This window comes from Hylobates moloch, unplaced genomic scaffold (assembly GCF_009828535.3).
Source record: "Hylobates moloch isolate HMO894 unplaced genomic scaffold, HMol_V3 SCAFFOLD_19, whole genome shotgun sequence".
Classification (NCBI taxonomy): domain Eukaryota; kingdom Metazoa; phylum Chordata; class Mammalia; order Primates; family Hylobatidae; genus Hylobates; species Hylobates moloch.
In genome coordinates this window covers 1,785,397-1,808,423 of record NW_026652294.1, presented here as the reverse complement: position 1 = coordinate 1,808,423, position 23,027 = coordinate 1,785,397, and the positions used below count along the sequence as shown (strand labels likewise).

Here is a 23,027-nt window from a genome sequence, read left to right as displayed (position 1 = left end):
GAAACCTTCCAAATCCTTCTGTTTCACTTAGAAAAAATTCTAAACTCCTCTCTATGGCCTATAAGGCTGGATGCACTCTGGCCCTGCCTGGCTCCTGGGTCTTGTCTCCCTGACTCTTCCCCTCTCACCATCCTCCAGGAAACAGTCTCCTTTCTGCTCTGCAGACGTTCCAAGCTTGTTCCTAGTTTTTGCACTTGCTTCTCCCTGCACCCAGCGTCCTTTTGCATGGCCCAGGCCTCCATGAGGCTGTCTTGACCACGCAGTCCACAGGAGCACGCCCAGACACTCTCTCACCACTGCTTTTTACTTTCTCTCACTTGACACCAGGTGACATGACCTTATTCACTTTATTTATGTTTGTATGAGGGCAGGAAATGTGTCCATCTCGCTTATCACCAACTCTCCAGCTCTCAGTGCCTAGGACAGGGTGTGTATTGGAATATGCGATGGGGGAGTGAATGCATGCTAAGTCTAGACGATGCCCAGAGCGGGCTATAGACCCACTCATGTGAACGCCCGCTCACCCCTGCCCCGGAATCTTCCCAGGCCCAGATCTCCCCTTTCTCTGAGTGTTCCCACTCCCCAGCCAGCAGGCCATGTTTTGGGGCTGGACCCAGCCTGACCTGGAATTGAAATTCCTGATTAGGCCTCCTTGCATGTGAAACTGGGCTACAGCCTCACCCCCCGGAGACAGTGGCCCTCACTTTCTTTAGTGACACAAAGCTGCTCCTACCCAGGGAGGGCCTGATGGAGCTCAGTGTCCACTTAGCCCAGTCGTGCCACCCTGGGTACTGGGGCCGGGCACCCTCCTCCTGGGTAAGGCAGGAATCAGGCTGGGGTGGGGAGAGTGTTCTGTTCTCTTGAACATGTGCTTTGAATGGAGCAGCATAAATAAAGAGACACAGCCAAGGGGAAGGTGTATATTTAAAATTCCTCCCCTTCATTTTCTTCTTCAAACGAATCAGTCCCCACTTCTTCATAATCCTTCTCCAGGGCAGCTAAGTCTTCCCTGGCCTCAGAAAATTCTCCTTCTTCCATCCCCTCTCCGACATACCAATGCACAAAGGCCCGCTTGGCGTACATGAGGTCAAACTTGTGGTCGAGGCGGGCCCAGGCCTCCGCGATGGCCGTGGTGTTGCTGAGCATGCAGACGGCCCGCTGCACCTTGGCCAGGTCTCCCCCGGGGACCACGGTCGGGGGCTGGTAGTTGATGCCCACCTGAGGGACAGAGAAAGAGGAGGAGCCACAGAAGAAGATCCAAGTCAGCCAGATAATAACTCAGGATGGGACATCTTGGTCACCTGGCATGGCTTCAAGTCATGGTCATGGGCGTGGGAGTGGGGCTATGGGATGCAACAGGCGGGATGGGACTGGGGAAGCCAGCAGGTGGCGAGGGAGAAGCTGAAGAGAAAGTGAAAGCAGGCAGGGCAACAGAGCAAAAACCCACCTCTACCAAAAAAAAAAAAAAAATTAGCCAGGCACGGTGGCTATGCCTACTAGTCCCAGCTACTCAGGGAGGCTGAGGTGGAAGGATCACTTGAGCCCATGAGGTCAAGGCTGCAGTGAGCTACAATGGTTCCACTGCACTCCAGTGGCAGGGACACAGCAAGACCCTGTCTCTTAAAAACAAAACAAAAAAAAAGTAGATGGGGAAGGGCTGGGCAATCAAAGGCTAGAGAAGGAGGACAGGGCTGGTATAGGGGGCTCAGCAAGCAGGCAAATGAGAGTCACGAGCGACATTAGGAGCGGGTGGGAGGTGTCTGGTACATGTGTATGTGTAAGAGGGAAATGCATTCTAGATTCGAAGCTGTTCAAAAGTGTACTCTCTCCCAAGTGGTCATCTGAAGTTCCTCTTAGTTGTGTTGCAAGTAAATTTAAGGAAGTTTCCCTGCCAAGAGTGAAAACTGTTGGAAAAGGTCACAGGGATATTCCAGAGCAATAAATAAAGACAGCCGAAAGGCCCCGGGGTGGTGTTGGTGATAACCAGGCTCTATGTTTTTGGGAATCAGGGCTTCTTAGAAGAAAAGCAGGGACTCCAATCCAAGAAGGTTGTTGAAGGTCTTGCCAAGTTCTGGCAGCATGGCAGGTCTCCCAGGCTCAGCCCAGACCCATCTTACAGTGGTGCTGCTATCCTGGAAATCTCTCTTCTTCCCAACACACGTCCCAAACCAAAGCCAACCCCAGGAACCATGGGAAACTGGGACGAGTCTAACGTGGCAAACCGTGACATTACTTATGAGAACCACAGTGATGTCCTCAGCCACCTCTCCCACTGAGATCACCACATTTTAATTGCCAGTCTCTTAAATCCATAGCTTTAAAATGCACATCCTCCTGAGGGGCTGGGGTGGGAATGGCAGCCAGCTGTGTGGCAACATGGGTAGCCAGCCAGCCACTGGGCCCACAGCAGCCGTCACTCCTGTTAGGCACAGGTGGCCTCTTGGAGGTGGAGGTGATACTGGGAGAGGGGCAAAGTAGGGAAGGGAAAGGCAATGAATATGAACTTGGCCACATCACGTACGTTGCTAGATCTGACCCGACTGCCATAAACCTTGTGCCTGGGCCAACCTGCTCTCCTCTAAGTGCTAACATTTCTTGACCTGAGTCAACTGGGGACAAGTACTGTTGGAGGCAATGCAAGAAGATCAAGTTTAGCAGCATCCACTCCAGGGAACATACTTTTCTTAGCTTATGCTAATGCTACCATAATGATCCTTCAGGACATGACCCCAGAGCGTCTGCTTAAAGGAGAGAGAATGAGGGGACATTTCCACTTTGTTAATTTCCCCATCACCCACCATGTCTCTCTCATTCATTCTCTTTTTTCCCATTCATTCTCCTACTAGCTTGTTGTTTGTTTCCATTTGAAAAAGAAAAAAGAATTTCATTTTTTGGAAGACCTTGACTGGTTTTGCCAGGATGATTAGAACTGTCACATAAAAAACAGGCATAGTCTTGGGGGAATATTATATATGTAGCTAGGAGGATAGCAGTGAAAAGGAATGCTACACTCCTCACTCAGCAGAACAGCCAGGTCAAAGCCTCAGACCCATGCAGGGCAGCCATGAGGCCAGCATGCAGCTGGTGCCTCACACTTGTAACTCCCGCCAAGAAAACTGAGGCATGCTCATCTCTTCACCTCCAGCAACTGAGACAAACGCCGACACACAATAGGTACCAGTAAAACCTCTGAATGATTGAAAGCATGACTAGGGGCCAGGCTTGGTGGCTCATGCCTGTAATCCCAGTGCTTTGAGAGGCCGAGGCAGGTGGATCACCTGAGGTCAGGAATTTGAGACCGACCTGGCCAATATGGCGAAACCCCATCTCTACTAAAAATACAAAAATTAGCCAGGCGTGGTGGCGGGTGCCTGTAATCCCAGCTACCTGGGAGGCTAAGGCAGGAGAATCACTTGAACCCGGGAGGCAAAGGTTGCAGTGAGCCGAGATCGCACCACTGCACTCCAGCCCAGGCAACAGAGCAAGACTCCATCTCAGGGGAAAAAAAATTAAAAAATAAAAAATAAAAAAAGAAATCCTGACTACAGGGCAGTAGTTAATGTGAATGTGGTAGCTGTTATGATGGCAGAATCTGACAAAAGACCATGGGTGGAGTGGCTGAGCTGTTCACGTGCACAGCCAGACTGCATGCCTGCCGGTCCAGCTCAGGGCGCTGACTTCTACCATTCAGCACTCCTGGTCCTGGGGCCCCAGGGTCTACCCTCGCTATTTTGTATCTCGCCACTGACTCTCTGAGCCTGGCATTTTCCAGACTGCGGGCACTTGGTCTACCACCAGCCACACGGCTTGCTGGTTTTTGCTTACTCCTGGTTAATGGCAATGGAAAATAGCAATCATAGAATAACTATAAAAGTATCTTATTACTCCAAATTGATTAAGATGTGCAGGATAGATATTTAAGTTTTCAAAATAAATTGGGAGAACACACCTTTTTGTTAGAGAGAGGCATCATACCCCTCTGGCAACTGGAATAATTTGGTTAACTCTAAAATTAAAATGGCCACAAAATCATGCTGTACAAAGAAGTGTAAAATATCCATTAAAACTTACTTTAGGTTGGAGGCCAGGCGCGGTGGCTTATGCCTGTAATCCCAGCCAAGACGGGCGGATCACAAGGTTAGGAGATCAAGACCATCCTGGCTAACACAGTGAAACCCCATCTCTACTAAAAATATAAAAAATTAGCTGGGCGTGGTGGCAGGCGCCTGTAGTCCCAGCTACTCGGGAGGCTGAGGCAGGAGAATGGTGTGAACCCAGGAGGCGGAGCTTGCAGTGAGCCAAGATCGTGCCACTGCACTCCAGCCTTGGTGACAGAGTGAGACTCCGTTTCACAAAAAAAAAAAGGCCGGGCACAGTGGCTCACGCCTGTAATCCCAGCACTTTGGGAAGCCAAGGCAGGTGGATCACGAGGTCAGGAGATCGAGACCATCCTGGTTAACACGGTGAAACCCCATCTCTACTAAAAATACAAAAAATTAGCTGGGCGTGGTGGTGGGCGCCTGTAGTCCCAGCTACTGGGAAGGCTGAGGCAGAAGAATGGCGTGAACCTGGGAGGCGGAGCTTGCAGTGAGCCCAGATGGTGCCACTGCACTCCAGCCTGGGTGACAGGGTGAGACTCCATCTCAAAAAGATAAATAAATAAATAAATAACATTAGGCAAATTGAACCAAATCATGAACACCAAAAGCATTGCACTTTGGGTGAGTAGATTCGGGCCAATACCAAATCATTACTTGTTGCTCAGTAAACAAAACCAAAGGTGATTAACCAATTAATCAATTTAAAATAGCACCAAACTTTTCTAAAATGGCCTAAACAGACAAAACTTTAACAGCATTTGTGTCTCAACCAAAGCTGAATTCCATTCATGCTACATTTGGTTGAAGTCCCCCTCCCCTTATCATCACATAAAGCCTGAAGCGCCCATGGAATTGCATATCCTTGGTCATCTCCCTCTGCTTCTCTAGTCCTCTCTCCCCTTCCTAAGTCATCAGCTCTCACCTTGAAGCCTGTGGGACACCAGTCTACAAACTGGATGGTCCTCTTGGTCTTGATGGCAGCAATAGCGACATTCACATCCTTGGGCACCACGTCGCCCCGGTAGAGCATGCAGCAGGCCATGTACTTGCCATGTCTTGGGTCACACTTCACCATCTGGCTGTTGGGCTCAAAGCAGGAGCTGGTGATCTCGGCCACGGAGAGCTGTTCGTGATAGGCTTTCTCAGCAGAGATGATGGGCGCGTAGGTGACCAGCGGGAAGTGGATGCGGGGGTAGGGTACCAGGTTGGTCTGGAACTCAGTGAGGTCCACATTGAGGGCCCCGTCAAAGCGGAGAGAAGCAGTGATTGAGGACACAATCTGACTGATGAGGCGGTTGAGGTTGGTATAGGTAGGGCGCTCAATGTCAAGGTTCCTGCGGCAGATGTCGTAGATGGCTTCGTTGTCCACCATGAAAGCACAGTCTGAATGTTCCAGTGTGGTGTGGGTGGTCAGAATGGAGTTGTAGGGCTCCACCACTGCCGTAGAGACCTGGGGGGCTGGGTAGATGGCAAACTCCAGCTTGGATTTCTTGCCATAATCCAGGGAGAGGCGTTCCATCAGCAGGGAAGTGAAGCCAGAGCCAGTGCCCCCACCAAAACTGTGGAAAATCAGGAAGCCCTGCAGGCCAGAGCAAGCATCTGTCTGGGGAGAGCAGGACATGAGAAGAAATCATGAAGACAAGCTTCCGAGAACATTCCACAGTAAAAAAGCCAGGCCACCCACTCTGTCTGCCCCATATGTTTTTGTGGATGAAATCAAAACAGCTTTGAAGAAGTAAGGAAACAAAAGGAGTTGTATTGATCTTTGGAGGAGTGGCTAAAATATGGGATGGGGCCAGGCACAGTGACTCAATGCCTGTAATCCCAGCAGTTTGGAAAGCTGAGGCAGGAGGATCCATTGAGGCCAGGAGTTCACAACCAGCATGGGCAACATAGTGAGACCTCACATCTACAGAAAATTTTAAAAGTTAACTGGGCGTGCTGATGCACACCTGTAGTCCCAGTTACTTGGGATGCTGAGGTGGGAGGATCACGTGAGCCCAGGAGCTCACAGCTGCAGAAATCTATGATCACAGCACTGCACTCTGGCTTGGATGACAGAGCAAGACTCTGTCTCTATTTCTTTTAATAGGATGGCAAGCTGCAGGGGCACACGCCTCTAGGTACATGAAGGTTTCAGCCCAGTAACTTGGTTGAACAGGGAATGAGAGTTTCAGAACCACAGTGGATGGTGACTTTGCACTTTGAGGGCCCCAACTCCTTGCCCACTTTCCCTGCTCTTGTCATTTGATTTTGTGGGAACTGCTGCCTGCACACTTCAACTCAACCTTGGAAGGTGACTCAGGGCACCAATTTCAGAAAGGTACATGGAGCCAGAAAGCCTGAGTTCTAATATCAACTTTGCCATTTCTTGGTTGTAAGAACTTGAGCAAGTTACTGAACCTCCCCAAACTTCTGTTCTGTTCCTTTTTTTTTTTTTTTTTTTTTTTTGAGACAGAGTCTCGCTCTGTTGCCAGGCTGGAGTGCAGTGGTGCAATCTTGGTTCACTGCAACCTCCGCCTTCTGGGTTCAAGCAATTCTCCTGCCACAGCCTCCTGAGTAGCTGGGACTACAGGTGCATGCCACCATGCCCAGCTAAGTTTTTGTATTTTTAGTAGAGATGGGGTTTTACCATGTTGGCCAGGATGGTCTCCATCTCTTGACCCCATAATCCACCCCCCACAGCCTCCCAAAGTGCTGGGATTACAGGCATGCGCCACCATGCCTGGCTGCTTCTGTTCCTTCTTAGTGAAAATGGGGACAATAGAAAATCCTCATAAGGTTATAGTGACAATTAAATAAAATGGCATAACATGCTGAGCAAGGGCCTGATGCGTTGTAAGCACGGATGTCAGCTCTTATCAGAGAATTCACAGAATCACAGGATTTTCCCACTGGGTGTGATTTGAACTTTTGGGGACCACAGACAGCTCTGAGGCCAATGACCCTGACAAGCCCTCCTCTAAACAGAAAAAGTGAACATATGCAAAAATTTGGCACCCTTACCTCCCAAGTAAAGAACATGTGATCAGGTCCAAGCTTTTCCATTATACAGATAAGCAAATGGAATTTTAAATAAATAAAGTGACACAACCTACAACTCAAAAGCTTTGTAGTCCAACCGAGTTCAAACCCCAACTCTGCCACTTTTTAGCTGTGTGACCCAGGCTAAGACATTGAACCACCCTGGCCCTCAATTTCTTCATCTGTGAAGTACAGGAAGGACACCTCCTAAGTATAATTATTAAGGATTAAATGAAGGAATGTGCTTGACATTTGTAATGGCACTTGTAAGTGCCCACATGTATCAACAATCTCTTCCTCTCCTCTTCCAAGTTAAATGCTTTGTTAAGGTGTGTTTCCAACCAGCAGAGACCTCATCCTGCCTTACACCGGGAACCTTCCCCAGTTACTACCAGAGAGTATCAGTGAGTATGAGTAGGGCCTCAGCCTGGAACAGTCTATGATGCCAACACAGAGGAAGGGGCATCACCCCTGTGCATGCTTCTTACAGAATTTAAGCAGAAATTCCCAAACCTTAGAGCTCCGCCCTATAGCCAGGGGTCAGATGCCTCTCCCCAGCCTGATCAAAGAGGCATGGGGCCAAGCCTGTCCACTCCAGCCTGACCCACCCGTCCCCTGCCCTCCTGACCTTACCAGCTTCCGTATGCGGTCCAGCACCAGGTCAATGCTCTCCTTGCCCACCGTGTAGTGGCCCCGGGCATAGTTGTTGGCTGCATCCTCCTTTCCTGTGATCAGCTGCTCTGGATGGAAGAGCTGGCGGTAGGTTCCTGCCCGAACCTCATCTTCCAAGAGAGGAAGACCGTTAGGTCCTACTGCCCAGGGGAGAAGCCTCCCTCCCTACCACACTACCGCAGGACCCCCTTCCGTTCTCCCCTACCTATGAAACTCCACGGAGCTTTTAAGCCAGACCACCTCATAATGAATCTGCAAAAGGCTAAGAGAATTCCCGGGTAGCTCAGGGACTAACAGAGCCAAGGCCTGTGGCTCATGTGGGCGGTGAGAAGCAGGCTGCCCTGCTGGCTGGAACCCTAAAAAGCCTTAGCTTTACAAAGCTCATCAAACACTGCCGGGCGCAGTGGCTCACGCCTGTAATCCTAACACTTTGGGAGGCCGAGGCGGGCAGATTGCCTGAGCTTAGGAGTTCGAGACCAGCCTGGGCAACACGGTGAGACCCCATCTCTACTAAAATACAAAAAGTTAGCCAGGTATGGCAGCGTGCACCTGTAGTCCCAGCTACTCGGAAGGCTGAGGCAAGAGAATCTCTTGAACCTGGGAGGCAGAGGCTGAGGTGAGCCGAGATCTTGCCACTGCACTCCAGCCTGGGCAAGAAGACAGAGCGAGGCTCCATCTCCAAAATAAACCCAACAGCAACAAAACTTGGGCCAGCCGGGTGCAGTGACTCACGCCTGTAATCCCAGGATTTTAGGAGGCCAAGGCAGGCAGATCACGAGGTCAGGAGATCGAGACCATCTTGGCTAACATGGTGAAACCACGTCTCTACTTAAAATACAAAAAAATTAGCCAGGCGTGGTGGCGGGCGTCTGTAGTCCCAGCTACTCAGGAGGCTGAGGCAGGAGAATGGCGTGAACCCGGGAGGCGGAGCTTGCGGTGAGCCGAGATAGCGCCACTGCTCTCCAGCCTGGGCGACGGAGCGAGACTCCCTCTCAAAAAAACAAACCAACAAACAAACAAACAAAAAAGGCTCATCGAACACCAACGCCAATTGCCTCTCCTCCCTTCCACTCCTCCAGGTTTCCCTTTTGTTTTTTCTTTCATGCTGCAAGGTGTATCAATAATTTTTTTTTTTTTTTTGGAGACAGGGTCTCGCTCTGTTGCACAGGCTGGAGTGCAATGGCGTGATCTCAGCTCACTGCAAGCTCCGCCTCCCAGGTTCACGCCATTCTCCTGCCTCAGCCTCCCGAGTAGCTGGGACTACAGGCACCCACCACCACGCCCGGCTAATTTTTTGTAATTTTAGTAGAGACAGGGTTTCACTGTGTTAGCCAGGATGGTCTCGATCTCCTGACCTCGTGATCTGCCCGCCTCAGCCTCCCAAAGTGCTGGGATTACAGGTGTGAGCCACCGTGCCCGGCCAAGGTGTACTAACAATTTAACTTAAGTCCTTTTGCATTAAAATATTCTAGGGACATGGAGAAAGATTCCGGATGATCTGCCCAGAACCTAGACCCCCAAGAGTTGTCCCACCCCTCAACTCCACCTCATGGTGGCAATAATGTATGTCAGGCATTAGACATATTTTAGAATAATGGGAAGCAAAGCTATGTTCCAGGTCGTAGAGGAGCAAGAGCCCTAGAGAGGCCTTTAAGGGGTCTCTGCTCACTTTCAAGGGTCCACACAAAGTGGATACAGAGCAGATCAAGACACATCAGGCCCCAACTATGTCGCCTCTTCTCTTCGGGGTTCCTCTACTCCCTGCAGAAAAATCATCTGTGCAGTGGCCTGGGAGGTAACCTGCACTTTGTGCATTGGTGCAAACATCCAGGGGGTGGAGCATCTGCCCTCTGTTGCCCCTAGACATTGGTGTTCAGGCATATAGTTCATGCCAGTCCTCTTTGTGGAACTGTCCATCTCTGGCTTGAGGAGCCAGGCTTGGAGCTGGGGAAATCCTGATGTTCAACTCAGAGTTGACCCAGGGGTCAGAAACAGGGGAAGTGGCACTACTAGGGGATAGTGTGGGAGGGGGAGATCTGCCTAGACACAAGGCAGAATTCCTCTGTGTTTCCTAAACCTGAATGAACCTCATTCCAGAACTCCAGCGGCCCCTGGCTGTGAAGGAATGTGCCTGCTGTGATAGGCCCCTTTGTGTGTAAGATGCTGTGAGGTTATACCCACCCCAAGGGCAGACCCAGAAACCTATACTTAGGGAAATTGCTCACTTAGGGGTGTCTTATAATTTCTAAAATTATTTGGATTTTCTTATCCTTAGTATTTAGTAGCGATGTGACCATTTTGATATGGTGCCGCAGGTTTTGGGGGTTGAAGTCGGAGGCATTTTGTTCTGCATAGTGTCTTGATCACTGTTATGAGATTCCCCGAGACTGTGGGGACCCCAAGGAGCTGACAGATGTCACGTGGGGTGGGAGGCTCCGGTTGCACCATCCCCACCTTCCAGCTAGAGACACTGCTTCCTTAGCTACTGTGGGCCAATGCCTCTGCAGTTTCGTGATGTTCTCTGTGGAGAGGAACTCCGCCCCCACTCACCCACTACAGTAGGCTCCAGATCTATCATGACAGCCCGGGGCACATGCTTCCCATTGCCAGTCTCGCTGAAAAAGGTGGTGAAGGAGTCATCATCGTTGATCTTGCTGGCTTGAGCATCAAAAGTGCCATCTGCCTGGATGCCGTGTTCCAGGCAGAAGAGCTCCCAGCAGGCATTGCCAATCTGAACTCCTGCTTGGCCCACGTGGACTGATATGCATTCCCGCTGTGGGGAGAGGGAAGCATCGAGGTCAGAGAGTCCAGGCCCCCAGCATGCCTTTGCGCTACACCCCCATAACATTCACCTTGCAGGCCAGCCAGGCCCCAGCCCCCCATTGCCAGTGGCGTTGAGGCTGCAGGTGCCCCAGCTCTACAGCAGCTGGACCAGCACTTGGATCCAAAGAAGACACAGCTGTTTTGTGCTTTGCTCTAAAGGTTGCTTCCCAGGATTAACCTTTTATACCAGGAAAGAAAAAAAGAGAGTGGTTGCAAAGATGAAGCAAGGGGCTAATTCCAAACCACAAGATTCCTGCACTGGTGGGGCAGGCCCAAGGAAGAACCGACGATCACGGCAGAAACTCTCCTTTCAGCCTACGCCCACACAAGGCAGCATTCACAGCCACTCCTGACCCTGACTTTCTGACATTGCACACACATGCACACACACATGCACACACACAGTCTCAGGATATCACAGAGCGAATGAGCACTCACGAAGGGAACACGCTCTGAAAGTATACGCCATGGCTGTCAGTAGTATCATGGTTACCAATGTAGAAATAAAGGATTATTTATTATCCCAAGAGAGGATGGGGAGGGTACAAATTAGGCCCTTCCTGCACGTTGAACAATTGGAACACCTTTGCAGCCCCATGGCCTGCCCCTTGCCTATGCCAGGCCAAGTGTTAAGTAAAGCTGACCCTGGAGTGTCCTTAGCTCTGCATTACTCTGATGTGAAGCCACAATTGCCTGACTGGTATTCATACTAACAGCTTAAGATGGGGAGTGCACTGATGGGAATGTAAATTGGTTCAGCCACTGTGGAAAGCAGTTTGGAGATTTCTCAAAGAACTTAGAACTACCATTTCACTCAGCAATCCTGTTACTGGGTATATATCCAAAAGAAAATCATCCTACCGAAAAGACACCTGCACTCACACGTTCATCACAGCACTATTCACAACAGCAAAGACATGGAATCAACCAGGTGCCCAGCAATGGTAGACTGGATACAGAAAATGTGATTCATATGCACCATGGAATACTACACAGCCCCCCAAAAAGAATGAAATCATATCCTTTGCAGCAACATGGATGCATCTGGAGGTCATTATCCTAAGCAAATTAATGCAGGAATAGAAAACCAAATTCCACATGTTCTTAAAAGTGGGAGCTAAACATGGGGTACTCATGGACAGAAAAATGGCAACAGTAGACATTGGGGACTACTGGAGCGGGGAGGGAAGAAGGGGGCAAGGATTGGAAAACTAACTATAGGGTACTATGCTCATTACCTGGGTAACAGGATTAATCGTACCCCAAACCTTGGCATCACGTTATATACCCTGTAACAAATCTGCATATGTACTCCCTGAATCTAAAATAAAAGTTGAAATTATTAAAGAAAAAGGGGTGTGGGGAGAGTGTGTGTGTGTGTGTGTGTGTGTGCACATGCGTAAGGATGATGGACTAATTCTCCCACTCACACCCTGCCCTGGGGAAGCAGTGGCCCACACAAGGCGGCACTGTGCCTGGGGCAGCTGCCTGAGCCCAGCAGGAAGCATGTGCCAAGTCTGTGGGTTTCTATTTTTATCTATCACCTGCCCTGGCATTTTCCAGCTCCGGGTAACCCAAGCCAGGGACAGAGCCTCCAGAGGGCACGGCTGGGCACAGAAGCCAGTAGAGTCCACGTCAAAGTGTGGGGCTCCTGGAGATGTGGAAGAATTTCTGGGCACGGAGAGCATGGCAGCTGCCCTGAGTAGCATCTTGAGGGGTCAGAGCGTCAGGACCATTGCCTCCTAGTTCAATTTTACAACGGTGCCCCCACTCTAGTCCTGTCTCTGTGCTGGAGCTGAGCGACACCTGGTCCTTGCCTTGAGGGAGGATGAGCACAGGGATGAGCGTGGGGCAGCCCGGCGGGGGACGCAACCCGCTGGATCTCCGTAAGCCTGGTGGCTTCAGAGGGGCTTCACCCACAGAGCTGCCCACGCCCCCAGTTTCACATGTTGCCTTCTCAATTTACTTGCTGTGCTGCGTGGCCTGGGCTGAGTTACTGAACCTCTCTTCATCTGAAAAGTGTAAGTTAGCCACAGTTGTTGATGCTGTCTTGCCATTATCATTTTCATGACGGTACTACCTGGTAGCATTTTTCTACACTGGGAAGTAGCATAGGTAGAAGGAGCTCTCAGGTCCCTGCTCCTCTCTCCTTTACTGGTGGGGTCTATTCTCTGCCTCCATCTGAGGGCTCAAGTCAGGCCTAAGGAAAGCAGCATCTGCATCCAGAAACCACCCACAACCAGCGAGTTATCCACCCAGACCACGGCGTCGCATTCAGCGTGTGGCTCTGACTTCCCAGGGAGGTGTGGAAGCTGAGGGGACACTGGAGAGGCCCGAGGGGGGCCTGATCCTATATATTATCCTTCTAAGTGACAGTATCCTCTGTGGTCCTAACCCTCAGCCTTCTGGGTCTGTCGCCCCCTCACCACCACCGCATCCCGACCACCCTCTAGTCCTGCCTACGGTGCTGCCTGGCCCCCAGCCTGCTCTCACTTCTGGGACATTCTGGGGCTTTCCAGGGAGGACGCAGGGATATTTTAGGAAAATCAAAGATCATGGGAGGAAGAGTCAAGGATTTGGGGGACCTGAAAACCACTAGCATGGTGACAATGTTTTTAGCCTCTTTTAATGCCCTCTTCAATCTCACACTAATACATATGCCAGTCTTTTACAAAATGTCTGTCTCTTTCTCCCCTGCCCCCATCGTGCAAACACACACACACGCACACACACACACACACACCTTAGAAAGAGCTATTTTCCCTATTGAACTAGCTCGTAAGAATAATTGGAGGCATAAAATAGACTCGGAAATGACTGACAGATTCATAGGTGCTCCCAAAAGTGAAAAGTAGCTACACCAATCATGGGAGAAGCAAGGTCCCTGTTAACAGGAACCAGGCTCCTTGGAGAGACGGAGGCGTCCAGGTCCAGGGTGGGGAGTGTGCTAGATGAGCCTGGAACGTCGCATAGCGCCTAGAGGCACGGAGGCTAACCAAGGGGCTGCCCAAGCACCTGAAGAGGCTCCCGCTGCCTAAGATGAGACAACCTGAGCCTCACGAGGACTGATGGCAGCATTTGAGTGAAGCGGGATGCACAGATGAAAACCCGCAAGTCCTCAAAGACAACCCCCAGAGAAAAATTCATTTGTCCCTATCCAGACAGCCCCGTTAGTTGGAGAAGGCTCTTTTTCTTTAATCGAAGAATGTCTGCTAAGCAATGTGGACCGAATAATAGATTATAAAATATTGCCCTATTCCATCTTCTAATTACGTGACTGATTTGGACAAGAACGCCAACACCATTAGGTGAGAGACTGATGGGGAACTGGATCTTCGCCGAGAGCCAAAGAATCACTGTTATAGTCACAAGGGGGAAAGTAACTACCAGGGTCGCCAGCCTAAGGCTGCGATCAGTCTTAGCATCGCTAATTGTGGACTGACCCGACATCAAGGACCTCCTGATGGGACGCAGTGTGACACACACACCACCTGTGAGGACTTCTTCTCAAAAATACTCAGCCTTCATCACGGAGCCTGGTAGATTCGGCTTCCACTTCACAGGAAACACAGGGATCAGAGGGTTAATTAAGTTCAGTGACATCAGAGAAAACAAAATCAACCCAGAAGGTGAGACATCCTACAGGGCAGCTGGTCCAGCCTTTTTTTTTTTTTTAATTTTTTATTTACTTTTTTTTTTTTTTTGAGACGGAGTCTTGCTCTGTCGCCCAGACTGGACTGCAGTGGCGCGATCTCGGCTCACTGCAAGCTCCGCCTGCTGGGTTCACACCATTCTCCTGCCTCAGCCTCCCAGGTAGCTGGGACTACAGGCGCCCGCCACCACGCCTGGCTAATTTTTTTGTATTCTTTTAGTATAGACAGGGTTTCACCATGTTAGCCAGGATGGTCTCGATCTCCTGACCTCGTGATCCACCTGCCTCGGCCTCCCAAAGTGCTGGGATTACAGGCGTGAGCCACGGCACCTGGCCCAGCCTTTTCAACTCATGAGAAATGAAGAGCTGGGAGGGGCTGTCCCATGTCAAAGGAACAAAGGCACCACCAAGCACCACCACACGCATCATGGGGACTCTGACTGAATTCTCGTTTGAACAAATCAAAATATTTGGGGGACAAATAAACTGATTTGCTTTGTTCAGCGTATTCATAAAAATGTGGTTAAGTATGAAAACATCCTTATTTTTTAGAGTTGCATACGAAGCATTTAGAGGTAAAATGTCATGACGTCTGTACTTTAAAATCTTTCCCAAACACAGCAGATAACAGATGGGAAAATCATTCTTCTTCTTAAATCTAGATAATAGGTATATGGGTGGCATATTACTCTACTTTTCTGAAGGTTTGAAATTTTTCATAGTAAAAAGCAAAAATCATAATAAAGGAGACAGAGAAAGAATAGGAGCAGGGGTTGCCCTCTCCAGAAACCTCTTATCCTGGGCCATTGCACGCAGTCACTTACTCAAATAATAATTGACTACATGCCTACTGTGTTAGGGCTTTGAAGTTCCATGAAGAAATCACAAGTGAAATTCAAAGCCGCATGAGGCTTCATGGCACTGTGAGGTCTGTGCCCAGCCCCAGCACTCTGCAGGCCTCTTGCACCTGCTCCTAGCAGGGAGGAGGAGCAGCCCACAGCTCCTGCATCGAGCTCCCAGCTCAGGCACTGAGCCTGACTCCTGCAGCCATGCTGCCCCATCAGCCTCCTCAGCCTTCGGCCTGGAAGTTCCACAGAGCAGGCCCAGTGCTGAAGCCCGTGGGACACATCCTCACGTCCAAGAAAAGGCATCCTTCTATCATAACCAGGGATGTTCTATCGGCTCCGAATGTTTAGGATACCAGAGCTGGGCCAGCCTCATGGATCACTTAATATGATTCCCTCTCCATTATTTTACAGATGAAACAGCTGAGCTCAGAGAGGAAAAGGGACAAATTCAACATGTCACAGCACTGCAGCAGCAAAAGAGCCTGGACCAGAATCCAGGGCTTCTGACCCAGGCCTGACTTCTTTCCTTTAGGCCACACGGCCTCCTGCCTCACTTGCAGCTGTGAACCCCCAGGGCCCTGGGATGTGCCCACATCTGCGCCAATGCAAGACCGAGTTCGGATAGCAGAACTCCAAACAGGAAAGGTCTCTTGTGCAGAGCGAAATGGAGAACGGCTCATGGGGCGACCTCTTTGAAAATGGGTCATCTTTCTCTGACAGAACCAGGAGTCTGCTTCTCAGGGCCCATGTGTGCGGCTGGGGATGGGGGCAAGGGGAAGCTGACCCAGCAGAAGGTATTTAAGTCATGTGCCCGCTCCAAACTCATATTTCAGATTCCCCTGTCTAGCCAATCAGAGCACATGCCTGTCACTCACATTGCTCCTCTCTCTCTCAGTTCTATTTTCAATCTGGGCTTGTAGAGCTCAGACAAGTTCTGTCCTCCTTGGTCCCTGTGAGGGGAGGGGGTCCCCTGTTTGCTGCAGAAGCCTGTCCCACCCAACTTCTTCTGGGGGGTGAAGAGGAGGGAGGTGGAGGGACCAAGGAGGTCCCTTCCTCATGAAAAGCATGCCACTTCTCACACAGACCTCACGCTGGGATAGCTACAAAAGGCACCTACTCATTTCTACAGCAAATCTTTTTGTGTGGTTGCATTTGAGACAGCATCGTGAGGTACTGGGCTAACTCTCATTCATCCTTCAGGTATCCAGTTAATTGTCACTTCCTAAGGAAAGTCTGCAAAACCCCAGGCCAGCATAGGGCCCTGCCATGTGCTCCCCTATTCCCTTCATTCCTGTCATTGTAATCATCACACCGTATTATAGCTGCCTGTTCATTTTCACACCTTTCTAGTAGAGAACGTAAGCTCTGTGAGGGCAAGGAAGCTTTGTTTCACTCATGGAATCCCCAGTACGGAGCCCAGTGCTTGAATGTAGCAGGTGCTCAATTAACACAGGGAAGACTGGAATGAAAACCTTCCCTGAGGGGCTGCAGTCCATCCAACAAGGACAGTGGCCAGGGCCTAAGAAGTGTACAGGTCAAGTGCAGAGGGAGTTCCAAGGAGAAGGAGACATCTTCTAGCTTGGTTTCCTAAAGGAGGAATATTCACAGGGACCCTGAAGAAGGCAGCCGGCCAAGATGACCTGGGGCAGTTCAGGTGGATGCAGGAGCAGTGTGAACAAGAGGCAGTAAAACGCAGGGTGGTTCCCAAACGCTGCCCAGTCTGTCCAGAGCGCAGGCTGAGGAAGGGCAGGGCCAATGAGACATCTGGGCCACCTGTGACCACTCCGCCTGGGGAACCACCGCCCTGTGAGCCAAAGCCCCTCGCTGGGAGGCATGCGCCCAGTGCCTGTGTTTTGCAGAGCATCAATAAAAGAAATTCTAGAACTTTGCAGCCCTTTTATAATTTTGCTGCAAGAAGCCCTTTTTTTTTTTTTTACATCAATCTTATATTCTATTTTAATAGCAGTCATTTCCTTTTGCTTTGTTCTCAGAGGACTAAGATAAGCTAATCACCATCCTTGGCAAAAGGAGACTTTGAAGCCTTAAAAAGGCTGTCTTGTGATACTATTTCCAAGTATCACAAGACAGTAAAAGTGGCATATCATCTGGGAGAGGGGCCGACATGGGCCACAGTGTGTGCCCTGTGAAAGCCTGGGAACGCCCACACTCCCTGACCACCTGTGCTCTCATGCCCCAGTTGCTGTCAGGAAGCATGTGATTACACCGAATTATCTCTAGTTGTCAGGCCGGGATAATAGATCATATATATTTTAGGACCTAGGTCAGGGATGGCAAGTGAAAAGCAGGCCCACAGTGTCACAGAGGGGTAATTAAAGTAAGGACAGATGTGGCTCCTGAAGGGCTGCTGAATTCTCTCTGCTCAGAACTCTCCGATCATAGGGCATATTTGAAATCACTCATAACAAAGAATAGACAGCAAGCCAGACACAGCAAAAACAGAGTCGGCCTAAATTCACTTTAGTGAGTGAAGGTGGCTCGTGAGAGGGGCTCAGATGATAGGCACTGCAGTTAGGGCAGCAACAGAGCTCACAGGAGGCCAGCTCTGGCCATGAGGTCATCTGCTAAGGAGACTCCCAGCATAAGAGGCTGGAGGGCATTGAAGGCCTGGGCTGTGGCTGGCACTGGGGCAGGTGCAAGAGACACTTAGGAGTTTCGATCCGATGCACACAGTGCCTGCTCCATCTCCTGCTCTCTTCCGCAGCGTATTATCTGAGAGAACTCCTAACAGGAAGACACTGCAGGGGAAGTGCGAGCCACAAAGGCCACAGATAGTGCTGTCCATCCCTTGTGGGAAAAGGAGCATTTGGTCTGCTTCCTCTCCCCGAGAGTGCCACATCCTCCTGCCCACCCCCATCACTGGCCCACTATCCACCAGCTATTTCCCCCTCCAAAATTATTTTTAACATTCATCTCCCGTTGAAGGTCACTAGGAGAAAGCACATTCAACAATGGCATTAACCCCCACCCCAAGCTCTGTATGGGCCTGGCCCAAGGCTGGGGGCTCCCGCTAGACTCACCAATCCAGCAGCTCTGCCCCAGCCGCTGCCCTGTGAGCCAAGGCCCCTCACTCGGAGGCATGCGCCCAGTGCCTCTGGGGAAACCTGCCTTTTGTGATGGGAGGGGAGGAGGAGGCAGCCGTGACCTACAGCCCCTGGGAGCCCACACAGTGCTCTGAGGTCAGAATACACCTATCAACTCCACAGAGCTTGGCCATGCCTGTCTAGTGGGGAGACTGCAGAAGGCTGCAGGCAGAAGGATGTCCATGTGGCCCCCAGAACCCTCTAACTGCCCGTTTTTGCAGGGAGACAGGCTCTGTCGTGCTCTCCAGTCCTAACGTGTTGCAGATGTTCCCACCTCCCCATAAACCACAGAAAATTTCTGTGCCCTGGTATCACTGGCATGGGCTTGGCTTAGGGCACCTGGCAGGATTCTCCATACCGCTTCCCAAAAAAGGTGTCATAGTCTGAGTTCCCAGAGAGCTGTGTGCTAGAAGGACACTGGGAATGGATGGGAATGGTCTGCTATGGGAGTAGCCTGCTGGTCCCAGCACGGGCCGGTGGCTCAGGACAGAGGCTCTGGTGCCCAGCAGATGTAAACTCCAGCCCCTATGCAGCTTCTTACCAGCTGTGTAACTTTAGGCTCCAGGACAGAAATGCTAAAGGGTATTGGTGGTACCGTGCAGTGGGTAGCTGGGGAGAAAGGGTTGGGGGTAAGTTCACAGAGGAAAAATGCTCATCTGCCTAGTGGCTAGAGAAGTGCATTTAAAAACACACATAAGGATTAGTTACACTTTTCTTGCCCAGAACCTACAGAAATGCCAAATCGAATTCTCCTTAACACCGAGGTCACCCCCCCCAAACCCCCATCAGGGAGGGAAGTGAAGGGGACAGGACAGCAGCCTGAAACTTAATCCTTAGAAGAAATAAAGTCGTTTATGTAAGGGTGAGATTCTAGGGGTCTAGGTTTATAGATGTGTCATTTTAGCCTTTTACAAATGAGCCAAATGATATTTTAAAAGTTTCTGTGAGTGTAAAATGTTCAATAAAAAATATTTGCCATCAAGACAGTGCAATACACACAAGTTAAATGTTCTAGATAGAACCTACTGTACAAAATTGAGTGTTTCAAAATAAATGAAAGGTGGTTCCGTTTCAAAATATTTAGCCATATGTTTTCAGTTAAACACCCAAATTCTTAAGCATATTCAAAATAAGGTTTTGCTGTTTGAATTGTTGATTTACCAGGCATTGTCAGAAAGTGGTCTGTGGATCACACACTGAAGCTTGTGCACGGGGCTGGGTTAAGATCCTCGACACGCCCCTGTAAACATCCTCTGGGCTCCACTCTGTACCACAGTGGCATTCAGATCCAAATTAAAGCATGCAAGGGAAGCACTTGGAAAATCCTAAAGCACTAGCTACCTGCTAGATATGATAAATATTAAATATCAATTCTAGAGTATGCAGCCTAGCATTTGCTTCAAAATTATGGAGGGAGGGAATAAATGAAGTGAGACAGGTCAGAAGTTGGTAATTATTGAAGTTAGATGATGTATATAATGGCTCATTATTCCATTTGCTCTCCTTTGGCATATGTTTGAAATTCCCTACCATAAAAAGTTTAAAAATAATAAAGTCTATGTGGAGCCTTGGAAATTTGAATTATAACCCATCCAGAGAGGTTAAGTGACCTTCCTGAAGTCACACAGCTAGCTGCAGAGCCAGGAGTCAAAATTCTGAACTCGCAGCTCCGGGCCCCTTGTGTGGCCTCATACCAGGAGCCTCAGGCAGAAATAGGTTCCTGTGGCCACCCTCCCTAATATTCCCAAGTTCTTTCAGCTCCCAGGGGTGTCTGGGAGCCCGCTAGGAGGAGAAAGGGTGCTGACAAAACTGAAGCTGGAAGACTAGAGCTCCGGGGGAGCCAGGAGGCCCTGGGCACGGGCCAAACGTAACATGGCGGGGCGGAGGGGGTTCTCGCCTGCTTTCTGGGTCACTGACACCTGGAGCAAGCCTGCCCAGGGAACCCGACCCTGGCCATGACATAGGCTTATTCTGCCCTCCCTCTGCCCCTAACCTTTCCAGCCCATCTCCCTACTGCTGAAAGATCAGGGGTCCGGGAGGGAGTCCTGGGATTCCGGGCTTTGGGAAAGTGGATTGGGGGCAAATGTTAGCCACGAGGGGCACTGGGGGCGGAGAGGGGGACCCTAGAGAGAGGAACTGCGTGTTTGGAGCCGCCCCTCGGTAAGATCCGCGTCTGCAAATGGAGAAGGGGCGGGGGCAGGGAAGGGAGCAGCCGCGATCCCCCTAAGCCAGGGTAGGAAACAGGTCGAAGGTCCCTGGCCTTTGGAAGCAGAGACTTCTTACTCCCAAAGTCCTTCGACCCTGACCGCTGGAAAGATTTGGGAGCTGAGTGCGCCCGGAGGACCCCGCCGCGCTGGGGCTGTGCGTGCAGCAAACCCAAGCCGCTGGCCCGGGGGTGCGAGAAAGACCTCCACGCGTGGGGGGACCGTGGCGCCCTAGGTCCTCTGTCACATTCCGGGCCCCGTCACATTAGGCTGGGTTTGGAGACGTGACTGCATCTGGTCCCCCAGTCGCCTCGGCCCAGACCACCCATCCAGAATCCCCGGACTCGCCATTCTCTCCACTCTGTCCACAGGCTGCCCACCTGGGGACCCCAGAATCTCGCCCGCTTCTCCGTCGGGCTCCCCAGGGCCTCCCTCCCCTTCGTCTGCGCGCAAAGCTCCCTTAGGTCCCTTTAAGGAACAACTGGCCCCTGGTCTCTATTTCCCCCCGTACGATAAAGGGCCCCAGGTGTTCCCACCCGAGGGTGCGGACTCCTCGACCCTGAACTGCCACCCCCAGAAGGCCTTGAGCCCTGCGGCTCCAGGTGGACTGGTACGCGCGCCTCCCCGTAGACTCGGCTCTCGGTCCTATGCCTGCCGCGCGCCCGCAGCCCGCCCGGTCCCGGGAAGCCTCACCATCGCGGCCGCTGTCCTCGCCCGCGCACCTCCCAGCTGGGCCTGCCCGACCCGACTGCTCCAGATACAGCCGCCTCCGCCGTTGTGACACACGGGGAGGGGGGGGACGCCGGAGACAGGCGCGCCGGGCCCGCAGCTGCCCCCCGTCATCACAGTGCCGGGGAGGGGCGGGCAGGTCACAAAGGCCCCTCCCCGCCCACCCGCCGCTCAAATCTCCGGGTCCTCGGTCCCGCCTCCGCAGCCGGGGGCGCTCGCAGCGGGGACTGCGCCCGCGGGGGAGGCTGCCCTATTACCAAAGCGCACGTGTCCACGTTCCAACACAGCGGGTGAGAGCAGCCTTCGTGACCCCAGCTGCTGGAGAAAGAAATATAAAATGCAGCCAGGCGAATCACGCGGGTCACCCTAAACTTCCGTTCTCCTACGACCCGTGGGAAAGGCTCCTGACTGGGGTGTAGCTGACCCGAGCGGGCTGCAGCGGGCCCGGGTGCCAAGGTGCCGTCTCAGCCGGGCGCCCTAGGGCAGTGTGTGCTTGGCAAGCTGCAGGGCCTCTGCTCCCAAAGCCTGTGCCTCCTGCCGCCAAGGCCCGCCTGGCTGCTGGAGACGGAAATGAGATGGCATACACAGAGCTCCCGGTACAGGCAGGTGCTGAAGACTGTTCCCGTTTTTACCCTCTCTCCGGATACCTCGCACCTCCACCGGGATTTTCAAATCCCCCCCTCCTTGATCCCTTCCTACTTTTAAGGCCCAAACGTGCCCAAGTCACATCTCCTGTGTACTCCAGAACTCATACCAGGGTTCCCTTGCCTCTGCCCAGTAGCAAGACCCGCCACAGATGCTGATGTTGGTTGCCCCCTGCTTGGAAAGGGGTGGGCACTTGGTAAGAGCCCCTCTTCACACTTTAGATGTTGGCCACATTGTCACCCTGCCCATCTCCCCTCACTTCCCCCCAGGTGGGCGATGGGCTGGATGGTCTTTGTTCCTTGTTCTCACTGCTGTTTCTTGTTCTTTCCCTCCAGTGGTCAGTTCCATTCATGTTGAAAGGTGTACCCCAGCCTCTCTCTTCCACTTTCCTCAGCACCAAGCCAACGCAGGCAAATTCATAGGTTTTCGTTAAGACAATACCACTTTAGCCAGACACGGTAACTCCCCAAGTTTCCAAGCACGGTTAGAGATCTTCCTACCCTTCCGCTCCTAAGACATGCCTGTTTGTGGCCAATAGAGAATGAGAGCAGATTTCTGCTTACCTATGCAGCAATCTGTTCTGTTGGCCACCCATTCATAAAGGATAGTACATGTGTCTTAATCATCTTTGCATTTGAGAGAGTACCAAACACAGTGCTTTACCCATTGATACAAACGGTACTTAGTAAAGCATGCGTTGAATTTTTGTCTATCTTATACTGTAAGATCCTGACAATTAAGACTCGGGATTAAGCTAATTGTGCCAAGCACATGATAAATGGTCAATAAAGGATTTTGGTTATTATTATAACTCTATATGTATTTATCTTCCAAACTCTCCCATAGCATATTCTATTACTTCTTCCATAGTATTATTTATTTATTTATTTATTTATTTTTGATGGAGTCTCGCTCTGTCGCTCAAGCTGGAGTGCAGTGGTGTGATCTCAGCTCACTGCAACCTCCGCCTCCCAGGTTCAAGTGATTCTCCTGCCTCAGCCTCCCGAGTAGTTGGGACTACAGGCACATGCCACCACACCCAGCTAATTTTTTGTATTTTTAGTAGAGACAGGGTTTCACCGTGTTACCCAGGATGGTCTCGATCTCCTGACCTTGTGATCCACCCATCTCGGCCTCCCAAAGTGCTGGGATTACAGGCGTGAGCCATCGCGTCCAGCCCCATAGTATTTATCGCTTTCTTTTTCTTTTTTTTTTTTTTTTTTTTTTGG

General features: G+C 51.0%; 1 protein-coding gene across 1 annotated transcript; it reads right to left on the bottom strand.

Annotated features, from left to right (window-relative positions):
• Window positions 1–906: 906 nt before the first annotated feature.
• Window positions 907–21,297, bottom strand: LOC116459291 (tubulin alpha-8 chain). The gene is made up of 5 exons (XM_032139676.3): window positions 21,118–21,297; window positions 10,347–10,569; window positions 7,758–7,906; window positions 5,023–5,703; window positions 907–1,218 (listed from the first exon to the last, which is right to left on the bottom strand). The coding sequence occupies exons 1-5, from the start codon at window positions 21,265–21,267 to the stop codon at window positions 925–927; spliced, it is 1,497 nt and encodes a 498-aa protein (XP_031995567.1). The 5' UTR covers window positions 21,268–21,297; the 3' UTR covers window positions 907–924.
• Between the last annotated feature and the right edge of the window lie 1,730 nt (window positions 21,298–23,027).

Excerpts from the sequence above, each read along its gene's own strand:
- LOC116459291 (XM_032139676.3), bottom strand. The coding sequence starts at position 21,267 with ATGACGGGGGGCAGCTGCGGGCCCGGCGCGCCTGTCTCCGGCGTCCCC. Across the intron at positions 10,570-21,117 it reads CGAGGACAGCGGCCGCGATG|CGGGAATGCATATCAGTCCA; the intron begins GTGAGGCTTCCC and ends CTCTCCCCACAG. Across the intron at positions 7,907-10,346 it reads TCTGGAGCCTACTGTAGTGG|ATGAGGTTCGGGCAGGAACC; the intron begins GTGAGTGGGGGC and ends CTCTCTTGGAAG.